The 17387-nt window shown below is 32.2% G+C and overlaps 1 protein-coding gene across 3 annotated transcripts in view; it reads right to left on the reverse strand.

The window, feature by feature from the left end:
• Positions 1-15826: 15826 nt before the first annotated feature.
• The window catches only part of LOC105255864 (unconventional myosin-IXa), a 54640-nt gene continuing 53079 nt past the window's right edge, over positions 15827-17387 (reverse strand). For all 3 annotated transcript variants that reach the window (XM_025412795.1, XM_011265387.3, XM_025412796.1), the window contains 3 exons: positions 17060-17338; positions 16640-16739; positions 15827-16124 (listed from right to left, as the gene is read on the reverse strand). In XM_025412795.1, the coding sequence (XP_025268580.1) occupies positions 15967-16124; positions 16640-16739; positions 17060-17338 (537 nt within the window). In that variant the 3' untranslated portion in view covers positions 15827-15966. The remainder of the gene's footprint in view (positions 16125-16639; positions 16740-17059; positions 17339-17387) is intronic.

A 17387-nucleotide genomic window follows, 5' to 3' on the forward strand; every position in this document is an offset into this window, starting at 1 on the left:
AGACCTGGAACGTGAAATTCGCGTTAAATGCGCGGTGAAAACACGGTCATTATTATCCGACAATGAGCCGCTCATTGGTATTCGAGCCTTCGAGTTCCCTCGAAAGTTTGCAAGGTACACATTCCTTTAAACTCGCCAGCAGCATAAAAGAGAGGGAAGCAGGAAGGAATAATAATAATAATGATAATAATAAAAATCTATTTATTATTCTGGCCATGCTTCGTCGAATTATATCGTACACCCCGTAAATTGCGATGCCCAAATGAAGGGGTGAATTGGCCTAGATACTTCATCGCGGCTAATTATAATTAGCGTTTGTGCGCGTTGCTTTGTTAAAAAAAAAAAGAGAAAAAAAAACGGGCTCCTGTCGATTGACCAATCATTTTATATCTCGAGGAAAAAATTTATCGCACTTGGCGTGCATTAATTTTACACGAGGATCTGGTCAGCTTCTCTTTCTCTCTCTCTTCTCGTTTTTCGGAGGAAAAATTTTACGCGCGTCACACGGTACTAAAATCCACGAAGTTGGGAACACCTGGAAAGGACTTAAGGAGTTTACTCTCTTGATCTTCCAGCAGGGAACTTTCCGCGAGATAACGTGTTTCGTTTCGGTGAGGCGATATTTATGTCACTCCCCCGCAGTCAAAGCGCCTCGAGTGAGTTTGCGGAAGTTGGAATATCCTTCCGCGCGTTTCTCGGCCAAAATATCTCCTCGGAATTGTACTCGAGGCGATCGCCATCGATCTCCCAGCCAGACAAAATGGAAATATCCTCCTGGCGGCCGTTTCGTGACGTGAGGCGAGGCGAGGCGAGAATCGGGGTTGACTTACGTTCGGGATCTTCCATCTTTACGCGTTCTCGTCGACGGAGAAGGAGAGGCGGATTTTTAAATTCGAGAATTCGCAAAACTCCTCCCGTCCCGCAACTTTTTCCAAGGCGAAAAATTTCAGCTCGTGCGAAGCGGAAGCAATATTCGTAAGATTTGTAATTTAATAAGAAAGAAAAGTAGACTGTTGCCTTTTTCCCGAAGTCGAAGGAGGAAGTTTCGAGGGAACTGAGAGTGCGTCGATATGATAATCTAAAGAAGCGATCCCAAAAAATTGCTCCAACGACTGTCGCGTGAGATTTGTCAAGCTTTTTCGATTTTATCGACCGGAAATTAATTAGATTTAACGAAACAAGTATTTCAAAAGTTAACAATCTCTATAATTTCTTAACATTGCCGTGCAACAGTTGTTGGGTAAACTTTCAAATAATATATGGATCGCCAAAAATATCCTTCTGCGCCACTTTGACGTTATTTACGATTTAGACAAAACTCTCTGTCAACAGAAGAGAAAAAAAACAACGCTCGAAAAACAGAAGGTTCCACGATAAATCAATGGGCGGCTATTTTAGTTGTTTTGTACGATATTCATATTCTTTAAAGCAGGTAAATTTAAAGTAGCAAAAAGCGTCGATGTGTGCAGCCTGATTTTTTTGTTTCTCCAAAGTAATAGTCTACCGGAATGATCGTTCGTGTCATATTTTGCTCGGATTATAAGAATAAAAAAATTATAGAATGAGATAAAAGGAGACTAAAGTATTGTGAGGATTTCCAAGGATCCGAGATTTTTACTCGAGAAAATAGAAATATGAGGAAAATTATTTGAGGATACAATCAAAGGATTTCAAGTCATGATTTCATGTTTAATCTTGAAACTCATTTCATTGCAACATCTCTCTCTCTCTCTCTCTCTCTCTCTCTCTCTCTCTCTCTCTCTCTCTCTCTCTCTCTCTCTCTCTCTCTCTTTCTCTCTGCTTAACTAGAATTATTTTAAACTTTTTAAATAAATTTCGAAATAATTCGCGGTGTAATGTTTAAAATATATATGAGAGTTAGAAATTTAAGAAAAAAGATTTCAGCAATTTATATACACCTAAATAAAAGATACGAATCAAATTTTATAAATTAAGACGATATAAGAGTTTACAAAAATCTCAAAAAATATGACAATTTACGCAAAATGCAAAATCCTTGGAAACCAATCTACAAATTATGCGCGTTCCTAATTTTGAAAAATACAAAAGCTTTAGAATCCCCTATCTCGATTTCGAATTTAAGAATCTCCCCTTAATTTTAAGAAGCCGGTGTTCCTTGACTCGGAACATCGCTTACACAATTTCATCGACAATATACTACACAAATTTCCTAAGTTCTCAATTTATCTCGAAACGAGGAAATCAGGCGTCTAAGGAGTTATCTTTGACACGAGGTTACGAAAGAGCGCAAGAATGAAGGCTCCCTCACAGACTTTTATAGCATAACGAAGCGTACCCGATATATCGTACCTCACCGGACTGTATATCGATACGAATAACCATTGGCCATTGCGCTGTCACTCATTTATTGCGAAACGAATCACTTGTATTGTCAAACGATACGCTTTCTCTCTCTCTCAGAAACTTGTTTGCCTCACATTTCCACCCCGTACAGCACGGACCATTGTCGTTATATTGCCGCAATATTGCGACAATGATCTGTGCCGTATGGGAACATGACCAAATTTCTCAATTCTCGACTACTCAGTGCTACATCCTTCCATCTTGCACATTTATTTTTGCCTATTCTATTAATAATAATAATAATGTTAATAATAACGAGAGATGATGATAATAATAATGATAATAATGCGTCTACTTGGGACAGCGATACGAAACGGGTAACCACCGCCATGCGGGGTCTTGTCACAGGGTAATGCCCGCATGAGCCGTCTCGTAGTTTCGTAGGACGCTGCGGGACGGGACCTGACAGGGGCAAGCCTTCGAACAATAATACGACGACGATAATAATAATAATATTTTAACTACCGACAAATTTTTCTAATCGCGTATCACGCAAATTTCATCGCGAAATGGTCCTGTGGCCGTGTGTTATAAAAGCCTGTGCGGTCCTCCTTTCGATCTGTATAAAAGAAAAAAAAACAGAAAAAAAAAAGAATAAACGAGTGTGTGTCTCTCTCCCATCGAGATTGTTGAGTGTTGTACAGGGTGGACGTACAATAATAAGATTTCGAGATTAAGTAGACATATCAACGAACGTCATGTAATATTGATTGTGCCCATTTGTCACTTTCCGAGCGCTCCTCGAGTCGAACCGGAAGCTTCTTTTATCACCCCTGCGGTTCGCCCGGATGCGGGCTCGTCTATGTACATAGATTATTTAACGGAAATCGCCGCTACACAAGACGAAATGGCTCGTTTCTGTCTAAAAGTTAGCGCTACGACGATGACTACACTAATTATATATTACGATAATTCGATATTTTAAAAGATTAGATTATTAAATTGTAGACTGAAATGAATAAAATTTCACGAGGTTACTTCCGCTTAATTTACGTTCCGGAAGCTCTGCGTATTGTTAAATAATTTGTGTAGAAAAGAATATATATATATATAGAATAATTAATATTTTAAGAATGCCGAACGAGAATGTTTAAAGAGAACGATTAATATTTTATGAATATTTTATGAACGCGATGCAATCTCCGATCTTTGGCATCGTGGTAGAGGGCGGGGCGGGGAGGGGAAATACCGGTGGTAAATTAATGCATCCGTTTCGGATCGATGGAGCGCGACTCGCATAAAGGCGCATAAAGCGACTATTAACGAGTTATTAACATAATCATTATTAACGAACTAAGTTTAACATCGAGGATTTTATTAATGGATTCGTTCGCGCGTGAAATGCGTTATTTTTCTAATGATTTCGAGGGCGAGTCGACATTGCCAGAACGTGACGGAATCCTTCCGTTTTATTCCCCCTAAGTTTCGCAGCAAATTTGTATTTCAATGAGTTACCAAATAAACAAGAACGGTTAGAACAACGAATGAGTGAACCATGAATATTCTCTCTTTCTTCCATTTTATAAAATCTCTTTGTTATTTTTATTATTTTATTAGTATATATGTATATTTAATATTATTTAGAAAATTAATAAATATATGTTTTAAATAGGAGAATTAACACGGCTTCGCAATTGTCAATAAAATATTGATCAAATTAAGTGTACACATGCATGAATTATAATTTCATATTCTAAATATTATATATATGTTTCCTCTTTAATTCTCCATGAGTGGTTTTTGATTTTTCATAATTATTATTATACTTGATTATACATTTTATCAGATTAATAATATAATATAATTATTATTATTATAAACTCCGAAAATTTATTAATACGAAGATATTAGAGAATTTAAGTTATGCCGATTTTTATAAATTAAATTTTCTACAAACACATTCAACAATAAAAAAGTGAGTATTCTATTATCAATATATTCGTAGTAAATAAAAGAATCAAGAAATCTTAAGAAGCTTTTAGAGGTAAGTATATAAGAGAAATCAATATAAGAATGTATGAAAATGATAAGATTCATTTTTTTAAATCCAGTGAGATAAATACGTTATATACAAGGTCAAGGATTAAGTCTCAATTATTTTCAAATTATTCAAAAGGTCAACAAACTCAAAATACTCATTCCGCGCAAAATTTATATAGACTACATTAAAATTTATAAGACACACACACATACACTTCGAATATGCATAATATTAATCAAAAATTAAAGATTTAACTAAACATCTATACATTAATCGTAGTTATAAATTCCAGATTAATTAGATCTATTAATTAGAACAATAAATAACAACTAATTAGATTATAATTCCAGATTGATTGTATCTATTAATTAGATCACAAATTAATTATCTAGGAAATTACCATCTCACTTCATTTTTATCGAGTTTCAAGAATTTATAAATAATAATAATAAAAGGGGAAAATATTCCGCACGCTTGTAATTTCTTATCATCTCGACGACTATATGATGCACTTGACATCATCAATTTTTAATGCATCCCGTGTAAGGAGCGCTCCGAACGCAGCGCTTGATTTACGTGCGGTGAGCCCCGCGAGCGAGATGAAGGAGATCCTCGACCAGAAGACAGATCAGAAAAGTTTCGCGAGGCAATCACGAGACGTGGATATTGGGACTGCCGATAAAAATGACAAAGTCTCGAAACTTTTTTTCCCTCTCCCTCTCTCTCTCTCTCTCTCTCTCTCTCATCCTATGCTCTGTGAAAATCTACTTTTGTCGTTTCCAGTCACGAAGCCGTGCGCGATTCTTTTGAATTTCTTTGGAACTCCAATCGCGCAATCGTATAAATTATGTATCGAAACGGAAAAGGAGAAAAGAGGGGGAGAGAGGCAGGGGGAAAATTTCTTCTAAATTGTATTTACTATCGATATAGCGTTAATCGAAAATCGCGGAGGACAAAAGTATATTCTTACAGTTATCCTCCGTCTTCAAAATGAATCTTCTCAACCCCGAGAGTTTAAGATAATCCGACATGCAAGTAATTCGAGAAATAGTTTAATGTCAAAAATAATAAAAAATATAAAAAAAAAATCGTAGAATAATAAAAATATCAGAATATAAAAAATATGAAAAAAAAATAATAAAGTAAAAATATCAAAAATATCAAAGTATGAAAATATGAAAAAAAATAACAATGAAAATATTCAAAATATCGAAAATAACAAAAAATAAATAATAAAGATTATAAATCGCCAAGTTTTTCTCTCGTTGCCGGATGCCTCCTCCTTCCTTTTCGTCCGTTTCCTTGCTGCTCCTTTGAGACACTCACTCGCGAAAACATGACTAATTACTATAGCGCACTAAGCACTTGAATATGCGGCACTTTACATACTATGTTAATCGCACGAGATGTGCACTTTAGTTCATATCACGACGAAATGGCTTGAAAACCACGCTTGAGCACGAGATAGTTGGCGCTGGAGACTCGCGCGAACAGATTCGCACAACGTTCGTAAGAGATGATTTGTACTCGAGATTTTTCAGTTATCGTGATTTTCACGTTATCACATCGTAATATAAAATAGAGTACGCATCGCGTATAATAATCAACGTTAAAGAGGCTAAGTAAGGTGCCACGCGATCGTTCCATAATATTTTCGTGATTAGTGTGTGCGATTATAATTAATTATAGAGTGCGAATAATTTATTGTTTTATTAATTTATGATCTGCTATTTGTAAAATTTATTGCTCGCTTATCTTTGCGGCAGTGATTTATATATCAAGTCATATCATTATATAAAATGTGGGGCATTTATAATATTCTAAATATTTTAAAGTATTTGAAATGTTATTGAAATATAAAATATTTAATTATAATGAAATATATAATCAAATAAAAATATAATCAAATTATTATCAATAATGTTACAGATATATATATTTTAGCATTTAATATATTTATATATAATTTCTAGATTATTTATATAAATATTACATTTCTATTTATCTCACATTTTTGTACAATTTTACATCTAATTATATCACTAATTAAAAATTAAAATTGGCAACAAAATTAAGTCTATTGTTCAATTATTTAAATATTAATATTAGTATTATATACATATTAGTATTATATAAATAATATTAATATTATAAATATTAATATTATTTATAATTTAGATTAAAAACGTACAATAAAGCAATCAAAATCAAAATAATCATAAATCGAAATAATTAACATTATAAAAGTGATACATCAATCCTTTAACAAATATATTATTTAATCTAATCGGCCTTGGCAGCGTACGACGCGCTGTGTTTATGTCACGGCCTTGATATCATTCGCACGGCAACATTCGAGGAGTAAGGTGCGAAATCGTATATTGTCAAATTTTCTCTCTAACAATAAAACGCAATCGCGACTAGTATTGAAACATAATTCGCTACGATAATTATAATTAATATTTGCTAAACTTTTAATTGTAATTATTACGCGATCGGGAGTACCGTGCAAAGTGTCTCACGATCGTTGCGTATACTAATTTTAATTAACTAATCTTAATTAATCTTGTTTTCGCGAGTGAATGTGAGTGCAACGAAGAAATAGCAAAAGAGAGGAAAAGCAAGTCTGAAAAAGCACTGAGCAACGTACGGAGCAACAATATACGGTAAATAATCTATAAATTATTTCTATAAATTATCATTTATTTTTGTGATTTATATTCAGACTATATCATACATATATCATTTATATTAGATTTATATATATTATTTATATTCAGATCATATTATATATTGCTTGTCCTTTATTTATTTTTTCGATAACAATTCTCTCTTTCTCTCTCTCTCTTTCTCTCTCTCTCTTTTTCTCTCTATCATTCTAAATTATCTAAATTATTTAAATTTTAAAATTATATTAGTATACCATATAAATTACATTAATATAACATATATATCAAATATTCTGGATTTTATTTTAATGTACTTGAAATATCTATAAAATATCTATAAAATATTCTCGTATTAATTAATATACTTTTATATAGATAGTGTAATATTTTATAAACTGCTCCACAAATACTTTTTTTAGATATTTTATGCGTAAAAAACTAGAATTTTTTTATTTTTATAAGTTTATATTTTAAAAATTTCGTTAACTATTTGTTCGTTAATGTAAATAATTACCATTAAATTTACTGCATTATTTATTCTTATAAATAAATTGAAAGACATATACATTGAAAGACATATAAAATTGATAATGTAATAAGAAAATGTTCTCGAAAAATTAAGTCATAACAATAACATTTAACATTTTTTATTTTATAAATAACAATCTATTACATTTAGATAACTCTTCCGTGAATCATATATTTGATCAAATTAGTAGTAATTCTTCAAGATCCTTGTTAACTCATTTTCATCATGAAAAACGTATTTGTATATAAATAATGTAAGTAAGTGAAAATTTGTGTTACTTATTATTATTGTAATTTTAAATTTATTGTTTGCAAAATAAGTTTAAACCAATCTTCCAACATTAGTGCTACAGGAAAAAATTATATTAACGCAATTAGCAAAATTAACTGCTTCTTCTCGATTTCGATATGAAAATAAATTATTACAAGTCTCTCGAGAGGAATGTCTAATTTATTACGTATCATTTGCGTGTATCCCTCTAGAGAGATGCCTAGTTATTTATTTTAAGATATAAGCTTGTGTAAAACAAATGAAAATATTGTTCACAAGCAGCAATATTGTGCAGGAATTTGAAAAAGATTTCACGAGAGCGTTTCCTACAATTGTTGACCAACAACAGACATTGTCGGACGTGCTTCACGTTATTTGTCGGTCTGTCACCGTCACATGCATCATCGAATCGTGTGAATTATCATTGTGTTTGGTTGATCGTATGTTATATCAAAAAAAAAAAAAAAGAAAAAAAATCGAAACCGATAAAGTTGATAGGAGATCGCATATACGTCAATATCGCTCGAATTTTTGCTGCAATAGCTTTATCATGTTCGCGTTATGAGGGCTACGATATCGCTTTGTATTACGAGGCTTCGCCTGAGTATTTGCGGATATCGTTCAACACAAAATTCGAAAATAGAAATACAAATTCCAGCTGAAGGGAAAAGACGTTAACTGATATTCTTGTGTCGATACATTTTTAATGAAAATTATATGAAAAATTTAATCACTTTAAATCACTTTCATTAATTAAGCTTCAAGAGAGTAAAAATCAAATAGTAAAATATTCTACTTTTGAGTTAACAGTACATATAATTTATTTTATTAGAGAGATTTTATTTGAAACTTGATTACCTAATTACGTGACGACATATTTATTTTAGCAATGTTATGAGGCAATATGAAGCAAGCTCAAACGCAGTTTTCACTACAAAACTAGGGGGATAACTCTTCTCTCTAGTTTTCAAGAATCAACATTTCAATTAGCACAACAAATAATAGCAACATTCCGGGGGAGAAAGCGCGCTTTCCGTTCAACTTTTCCTCCTTAACGTCTCTCTCTTTTTAACGAGCGCTCTTGCCGAGGTGAGATTTTTAATCTTCCTCGTCATATTAATCCTCGTTCTGCAGATCGAGCGGTCGCAGGCGCAAAATAACGGCGCGTGTGCGCGCTTTGACGTTAATTGAAATTACGGCTTATCCAAGCGCGACGCTGCACTCTAACGTTGGTGGGTTGGTTGCGGCTTGATAGCCGGGGACTTTTGTAACGACGTCGCTTGTTTGCGTGTCGCGCGACACCCTGGGAAAAGGACGACGCGGAATTTGACACACAAGCGCATCCTGCGCCGAACCGAGCCGAGCCGGCCGGGACCGAAATAACGTCGACCGCCACTATTTGCATTTCAATCGGCCGTCTATCGTTCCGATGCAATCGCCTTCCAGGACGCGATGCATTCGTTGCGTTCGCCAGTTGTTGTTTGCTGCGCGAGAGATTAATATTTTTACGTCCTATATAAAAGTATGATTGTGCTACGATCGTCAACGCGCGCCATTTTTAGCTCGGGTTTAAATTAGGTAATGCATAAATTAGATTCTTTATTTTTGCAGTTTGTGAAAATCTTAAGAAATAATTAAAAATTATTCATTAAAAGATTTGTCAATTTCTTTTATGGAATACATTTTTCATTAATTCTTAATACATTCCCTATTTCTTTCCCTATAATTTCTTTAAAATAAAAAATAATAAATATAAAATGTAAATAATGAATTAATTTAAAAATAATAAATTAACAAATGAATAATTAATTAATTAAAAATAGTAAATTAATTTTTTTACTTTCTTCATTTCTAGTTCAAATTATAATACGCACACACATATACATACAAATTTTAAGATGCATATGTAATATAATTTACATAATTTTATATATATAATTTAAAATTAATAATAACATAATATGTTATTTATAATTGTATAATATTTGTATCATATTATATAATATTATATAAATGTTATACAATTTATATAAATATTATATAATATTACACAATATTATACAAATATTATATAATATTATATAATATATACATAATAATTATATAATATTTATATAATAATTATATAACATTATATACATTATGATATTTATTATTTATATATATATATATATATATATATAAAGAAAAAATCTTGAAGGATATTAAAAATATTTTCCAGTTTCTTCGCAGATTCCTCGTGATGTTTGATAAAATGAACACACTTATGAACAATTGGCATTCGCGAGAGCAAAAGTTCGAGCAACTTTCACCGATATCTTCCGGAAATATGCTGAAAAAAGAGAGTCTGGAAGCGAAAAGCAACAGCGGCGAGGAGAGATAAGTGCGGATGGCGAAGGAGGAGAGAGGAGAAAAGCAAAAGATGGAGCGGTGGTGAAGGGGGTGGCAGGGTGAAAAATTTAATATTCGCGATATTATGCATCGTCGTTTTTGATTGGCGGAGAATCTCGCGGGTGATTCGCGAAACGCTTATCGATCCGCGTATTCGTTCTTACGTCTCCCTGAACATTCTGCGGAACAACCGAGCTTTTGTGGCAAGTTCGAAAGCTCTGACGGCTGCACGGATTGGTTATTAAAGGCGAAAGACGATGCACCTGCCGCTGCCGCTCGTTGCACAACTTAAGCTGTCCGTTACAGTTGCGTAATAGTTGCAGCCGACGGAATAAAGCAACTGTCGAAACGTATGTAAGACGCGTGAAACACATTGAATTATATCGAAAATAAAAAGGAATCGTTTCTTACTCTTGTCACCTGAGAGAAGACACACGTATAATGCTATAATACAAGAGCATATATATAATATATATTTATAAAAGAAATTATTTTATATGAAGAAATAATTATAAAATTAAATTATTTATTTATTAGGAAATATATTAATTTAAATTTATTAGAAAATATGTTAATTTTTTTCTTCAGTTTCTTGAAACATTTTATATTTTTGTTTAATTGGTGGAAATAATAAATTGACTCTTACTTTTCTCCTTTTTCAGTTTTATAAGAAATAAATAATTTATTATATATAAATTCTATTAAATTATATATATTTTGTAACTTGATAAAAAATAAAGAAAGGGAAAATCAACTTATTACTTTTATCAATTAAGAAAATAATTAAGGATAAATTTATTATATACGTGTTATTTAACATTATACAACATTTATATAATTATATAAAATTATATAATTTTAATGAAGCAAGGAAATATTAAAAATATACAAACAAAAATATTAAGTTAAATAATTCCCGATGCGATTCTACAGATTTTAAGGAGACAAATGGGTGCAAGAGACGAACGATAAAGTGCGTGATAAATGTTTCCTCAGTTCAGAGCTATGTGTGTCTCTTCGATTGATTTCTCGTTCCACGGTCGACGGTACACGCCTAAGGTGTCACAGTCGATCGTGGCGGTCCTCCGTCTGCCAGGATTTCTCGGGATTCCCCTGGCGATGCTGGAAGCGGGTCAGTCGGACGCATTCGAGTGGATCGCGACGGTCGAACGACGACGTCCGAAGCATTGCGATTCAATATCGTTATCTCCGTAGCTTTCGCAGAGAGCCGGGGAAACACGTATCTGCGTCGTACGTGTTCCACGCTTTAGAACACCCGGACATATATAGAATGCACGATCTCGTTTCTCATCCTCCTGTACTTTGCTCTCCTCGCTCCTTACGAGATCCCCGTTTTCCATCTCATCCAGAAACACAATGCATTCCGTTTTGTATTGTTTGAAAGAAACTCTTGACAATATCAATTTAGGTTTCAAGAATACACAGATGTAATGAAAATCGAGAGGAGGATATTCGAATATCTTTAAAAAATTTAATTACATACATCATTTTTAGAGCATATAGTAAATAATTTTTTTTTCCAGAAATCTCTCATTCTATATGAAATATAATAATTACACAGGCATGCGAGGTTTTCGTTTTTTAAGATGCAATAGTGATTTCCGACGTAATTTTGTGCGCTGAATCCGAATCTGGCCGCCGAATTTGCGTAGCACGTCAAGTTTTTGAGTTATTTGTAGTTGAATAGTCCAAAAATCGCTTTTGGCCAATTTCATGAATTTATTGTGAGTAAACCAAATTTTTTGAAATATTTCTGTCAATCGTATAATACTCACTTTCGCCTTTCAAATCCACTTTCGATTATCGCCGCACGATTTTTCTTCGCTAAGATATATAAATATGAAGTTGTAAGATAATTTACGTTAAAGAAAATTTATATAGACATCAATATGGTAGATCCATGATCTTGAAATTTGGAAAGACTGACATATGTCAAGTTCGGTTGGCCAAAAAAGTATTGTAAAGAAATGTCTAATACAGTTGTTACACATTTTGATAAATTTTTCTAAATATTATGCCTCTTTATTGTGATTCTATTCGCCATATTGGATGCGCTATTTTTAATTTCAAAAGGTGACAGAAGGTTTAAAAATGTATATTTTTATCCTAATTTTGATTCGTAATGAAATAAAGAGATGGCACGGTTGATTTAGAATGGCTTATTAGATCCCTATGCATGACCAGTCTTATAACTTGTATATCTGAGCGAAAAAAAATCGTGCGGCGGTAATCGAAAGTGGATTCGAAAGATGAAAGTGAGTACTATACGATGCCATTGACAGAAATATTTCAAAAAATTTGGTTTACTCACAATAAATTCATGAAATTAGCCAAAATAGCGATTTTTGTGCTATTCAACTACTCAATAACTACTTCAATAACTCAAAAACCTGACGTGCTACGCAAATTCGGCGGCCAGATTCGTATTCAGCGCACAAAATTACGTCAAAAATCACTATTGCATCTTAAAAAACATTTTTGACCCTTTTTTTCGCAGGCCTGTTATATATAATATAATAATTATATAATAATTATATAATAATTTTATAATAATTATATATTAGTTATATATATTTAATTTATATTTTTTTTATACTAAATATATAATATACCTATTATATATAATACATTTTATGCGTTTAAATAATTTTCTATTTTTATTACAATATTAATTTATATATTTTCATTATATTTTTCTTGTCTTTCGCCGATTTGGAAATTCTAACGAATGTTATTCTGGATTCCATACAAACGTCGCGCCAACTGAGATTTTATCAGTTTCTGTAAATGCGTAGTGCATGTCAACGTCGGCGCCGGCGTCGCCGTCGCTGCGGGAGCGGCTTAAAGATCTGTTTACGTAAGAACGCTGCTTGCGGAAGGGAAACGCAACGCGCTTCTTCTCCCGGCTATAAAGCTTCCTTGGTTCGTGAGATGAATTCCGGTGGTATGTGTTTAGCGTTGCGCATCAAAGCCAGTGCATTCCAGCCATGCAGGTAAGCTCGAAACACACGCAAGATCCCGGTATTTCCGGTTTCTTGGATTCCTACTTTTCTAGGTATTCGACTCTTTTACGCTACGCTGAAACACAATTTTCCTTAATAGATGTTTGCACATGCTTGGAAATACATGCATTTCCCAAAAATATATGTATTACATGCATGTATTACATTTATCTTCCCTATTATTATTTATTTTTTCTCTTTATTATTCCTATTATTATTTTTATTATTATTAATATTATTATTATTATATAATATATAATAATTTTGCAAGTTTTCTCTAAATAATAAGAAAGAATAACGAATAATAATAATGAGAAATAAGTAAATAATAAAAATAATAAAAAGGAAATAATAATAAATATTTATAATATTTATCACAATTATATATAATTATTGTTATAAATATTATAAATATTTATTATTATTTCCTTTATTATTTTTATTATTTACTTATTTCTCCTTATTATTATTATTCGTTATTATTCCTTCTTATTATTTAGAGAAAACTTGCAAAATTACGAAGTCGAGGAATTTTTCCCAAAAGTTTGAAATTTTTCTTCTGAAATCTAAATTGCATGAATTTTATTCTTTTATCCCGCCGAGAGGGATCGACGAGTTAAAACAATGTTGCCCTATCATGGATGGAACACGGCCGTATTGTATGCATGTCAAAAAAACAGAGAGATACGGAGAAATAAAAAAATATCGAAATGGAAATGTTTCCATATTTCAACATTCGGATCGGGAAGATAATTTTACGGTGAAATTGGAAAGAGGAAGAAAGAGAAAAAAAAAGTAAAACAGCCGTCATAATTGCCCCCTTTTCAAAGGTGCCGTATACTTGATTTTTATATAATCTTTGCATACAATTATCTCTATATATGTGTACATATAATTGGGACTTTACGTATATACAGCTCCTCAAAAGACCTAAGATTAAGATATTCAACGCGAGCTTCTAACTTATTCCTGTAAATTCCTCGCGGAATCGACGAGGCGAACGAATTGATTGTGTATCTACAAAAGACGAATCTTTTTACGGCGACAGATTGTAATCATTTATATAAACTTATAATCATAAATCTTATAGTACAGATATATTATCGTGGCAGTGAGATTCTCTAATTGGCACTAAGAATTCAAGATAGACAAGCGAATACTGTTGGTAAGTAATATTATTAAGTGTAGAACCTAATCTGTTTCATGTATCGTCGCGTGTATATTCTATGCATGTAAATTACATATGTAATCCATAACTTGCTTTTTAAAAATACATATATAAGTCTGTTTGGTACCTGATAAGAGCAATGCACGCGCGTAAGTCTTATACATTTTTCTCCACACGCAATATATCCCGAAGTGAAGCTACTCTTCACAACAAAATGCAGACAAAATTAAATAGATAGGATTGATATTTAAAGTATCAGATTACTCCATTTGTTCGAGGGAAATTAAAACTTGATTATTAATTAGCACAAAGAAAGGATATCGTGATTTATCGAGAGTAATTGATATTTATTCCACGTTTATTCCATTTTTTCTCAACCATGTCGCTTAACTTTAGTCCATTATCATTGCGCTTTTGGCCCGCACTCTTCTTATCGGGTATCCCAGACTTTTTTACGAGCATCTCTTATCTGCATAGAAGACGAACGTAGCTTAAGGTAAGTCAGTATGCCGTGTCTGAAATGAGCGATAAGCACGGCCGCGCGGTGACTTCCGCGTTAAGCTCGTTTAACGGGAGGTGTAATTAATTAGAGGACGAAGTTCACTGTCCTTTAGAGGTGAATCCACCGCGAGTGACGCTGCCGGCGTTCCCTTAATACTAATCACCCTACCCTAACTTTTGCCGGTGTGCTCTTGGAGACGATCTTATGGCAATTAATTGGCAGACGATAGACATAATCGAGACCGAGTAACCTTCGCGCGGAAAGAGTACAACGTCCCCCATAAGACGCTCGACAAGGAGCTCGACAATTTTATTATTTTATCAATCCTCGATGGTCGAACTTATTTTTCTCCTCAAAAACAATAATTGCCGTCTTTCATTTGTAGAAAGTAAAATAAAAAAAAATTATACATATATATATATATATATACGTTTCTGATTTCAGGTTCATTTACAAAGAATGATTCTTATGGTGCCCGACAATATTTGAAAATATGTCGGTTGAATTTCCAAACACCCTGTATATTTATATATATATAATTTCTTTTTATGTTAATTTTTATTTACTTAACTGATCTCAAATACCAAATAACAGTTATATAACTATTAGTTGTAATTTCGCACTCAAAATTATATAACTGTTACATCATATGTAACAGTTATATTTTTGAGTGAGAAGTTACAACTAACAATTATATAAATGCTTGATGTTTGCTGGGATATATATACAATTAAATGAAATTATACAATTAATCACTTTGTAAGGTAAACGTTGTATCGAACTCATAGAGGATTAATCAATTTGTAAAAATAATATAAAATAAAAATATAATATAAAAAAATTCTTTACCTATATATTAAACATATAAAAATAACATAGTATATTATAATTTAGATTTCTATTTCTTGTTTTTTACGTTTGTGATAATCTTTGTACAAGTTTTTTGGAGGGATGTAACAAAACGTAAATTTTTTAAAAATTGAATCGAAGAAAGTAATAATACATCTTCTTCTCTTATTGAAATGGATTGAATAAATAGTATCATTTTTTAAACATTAATATTGCAAGGTTTTAGTTCCATAAATTGATACGGTACGTGTAACGTAGTGTTATTGTGCTCTACAAGAAGATGGCCTCGTCTCGGCGACGCACCTACGACTAAAACTGTCTCTCCCTTCAATAACACCACCTCGCCTTCACCCTTTTCTAAAACATATGTTTTAAATTATTAAATAATTATTAATTATTAATAATTATTAGTTTAATAGCACTTTAATATAAAAATAAAAAGAATATAAAAATAAAAATAATACGTATTAAAAATATAAAAATTATTTGATATAAAAATTAAATAATTTTTCAAAAGTTAATACATATTTTGTAATAATTATATAATAATACAATTTATATGATTTATATGATATAAAAAAATAAAAACTTAAGCAATTCATTAAAAGAGAATTAAATCCATTCAGAATCTATTAAATATTATATTTGAAAAAGTATTTTTTAACATTAGTAATAAATTTATAAACATTTAAATACAAACTGTAGCATAAAAAAGATAAAAAAAATGAATTTTCTTTTATTTTTTTTCATTCAAGTCAAATCTATATCTAAAGTGTTTGTTTTTTTTATATTTATATATTTCATATTTAATATTATTCTACATAACATTATTATATATTTTGGAAAATACTATTTTAAATGATATTTCTTACCTGGAAAGGGCATTTTCATAATCCTGGTTTGCGGATAACCAAGTTTTGTGTTCCCGGTCACAGTGTAAGATCTGCTAGGCGGGACGGGTGGCGGTCGCTCCTGTAGGAAGGTCCACAAAAGGGATTATATTAAATTAATGAGATTTTCTTTGTAGTATTTTGCGATAAAAGCCGCTATCCTACCCAAAATATTAAAGTACTAAGTACGAAATATTATATTTTGATATCATTTATTATAAGATTTTTAGGCCGAAATATATAAAAATCCAAAGATAAAGAGAAGACGTCACAATCTATGCATTTTCTTGTATTCAAAATTTTTCTATACTCAATTTTACATCGATTACTTCTCCCATATCGTTTTTATTGTCTCGAATTTTTTGAACTGTGTGTATGAAGCTAGTATATCGAGAAGCCCACCAGATCTAGTCCGAAGAGTGTACAAGTTTGTTGGATCATCTTCTGATCGGCGCACTTCTCCGAAGGATCCGGGGGCGGTGTGCCAGCGATTGGCTGCGGTCTTGGACGAGTGCCAGTCCCAGTTCCTGCGCCAGCAGTGACGTTTCTCTGAACGCTTCCGGTATTGGTTCCGGTATTGGGCGATTGTTGCGGTTTTTTCTGACCGATACCGGATGTTACGCCTAAAGTTGTTCTTCTTAAAGGCCACCTCTTTCGTACCCTCCATCCTCTCCACGTGGACTAGAACCGAAACAAAAACAAACTTGTTTTGTTCGTTTCAAAATTTCTC

The sequence above is a fragment of the Camponotus floridanus genome, unplaced genomic scaffold, assembly GCF_003227725.1.
Source record: "Camponotus floridanus strain SB8 unplaced genomic scaffold, Cflo_v7.5 scaffold57, whole genome shotgun sequence".
Classification (NCBI taxonomy): domain Eukaryota; kingdom Metazoa; phylum Arthropoda; class Insecta; order Hymenoptera; family Formicidae; genus Camponotus; species Camponotus floridanus.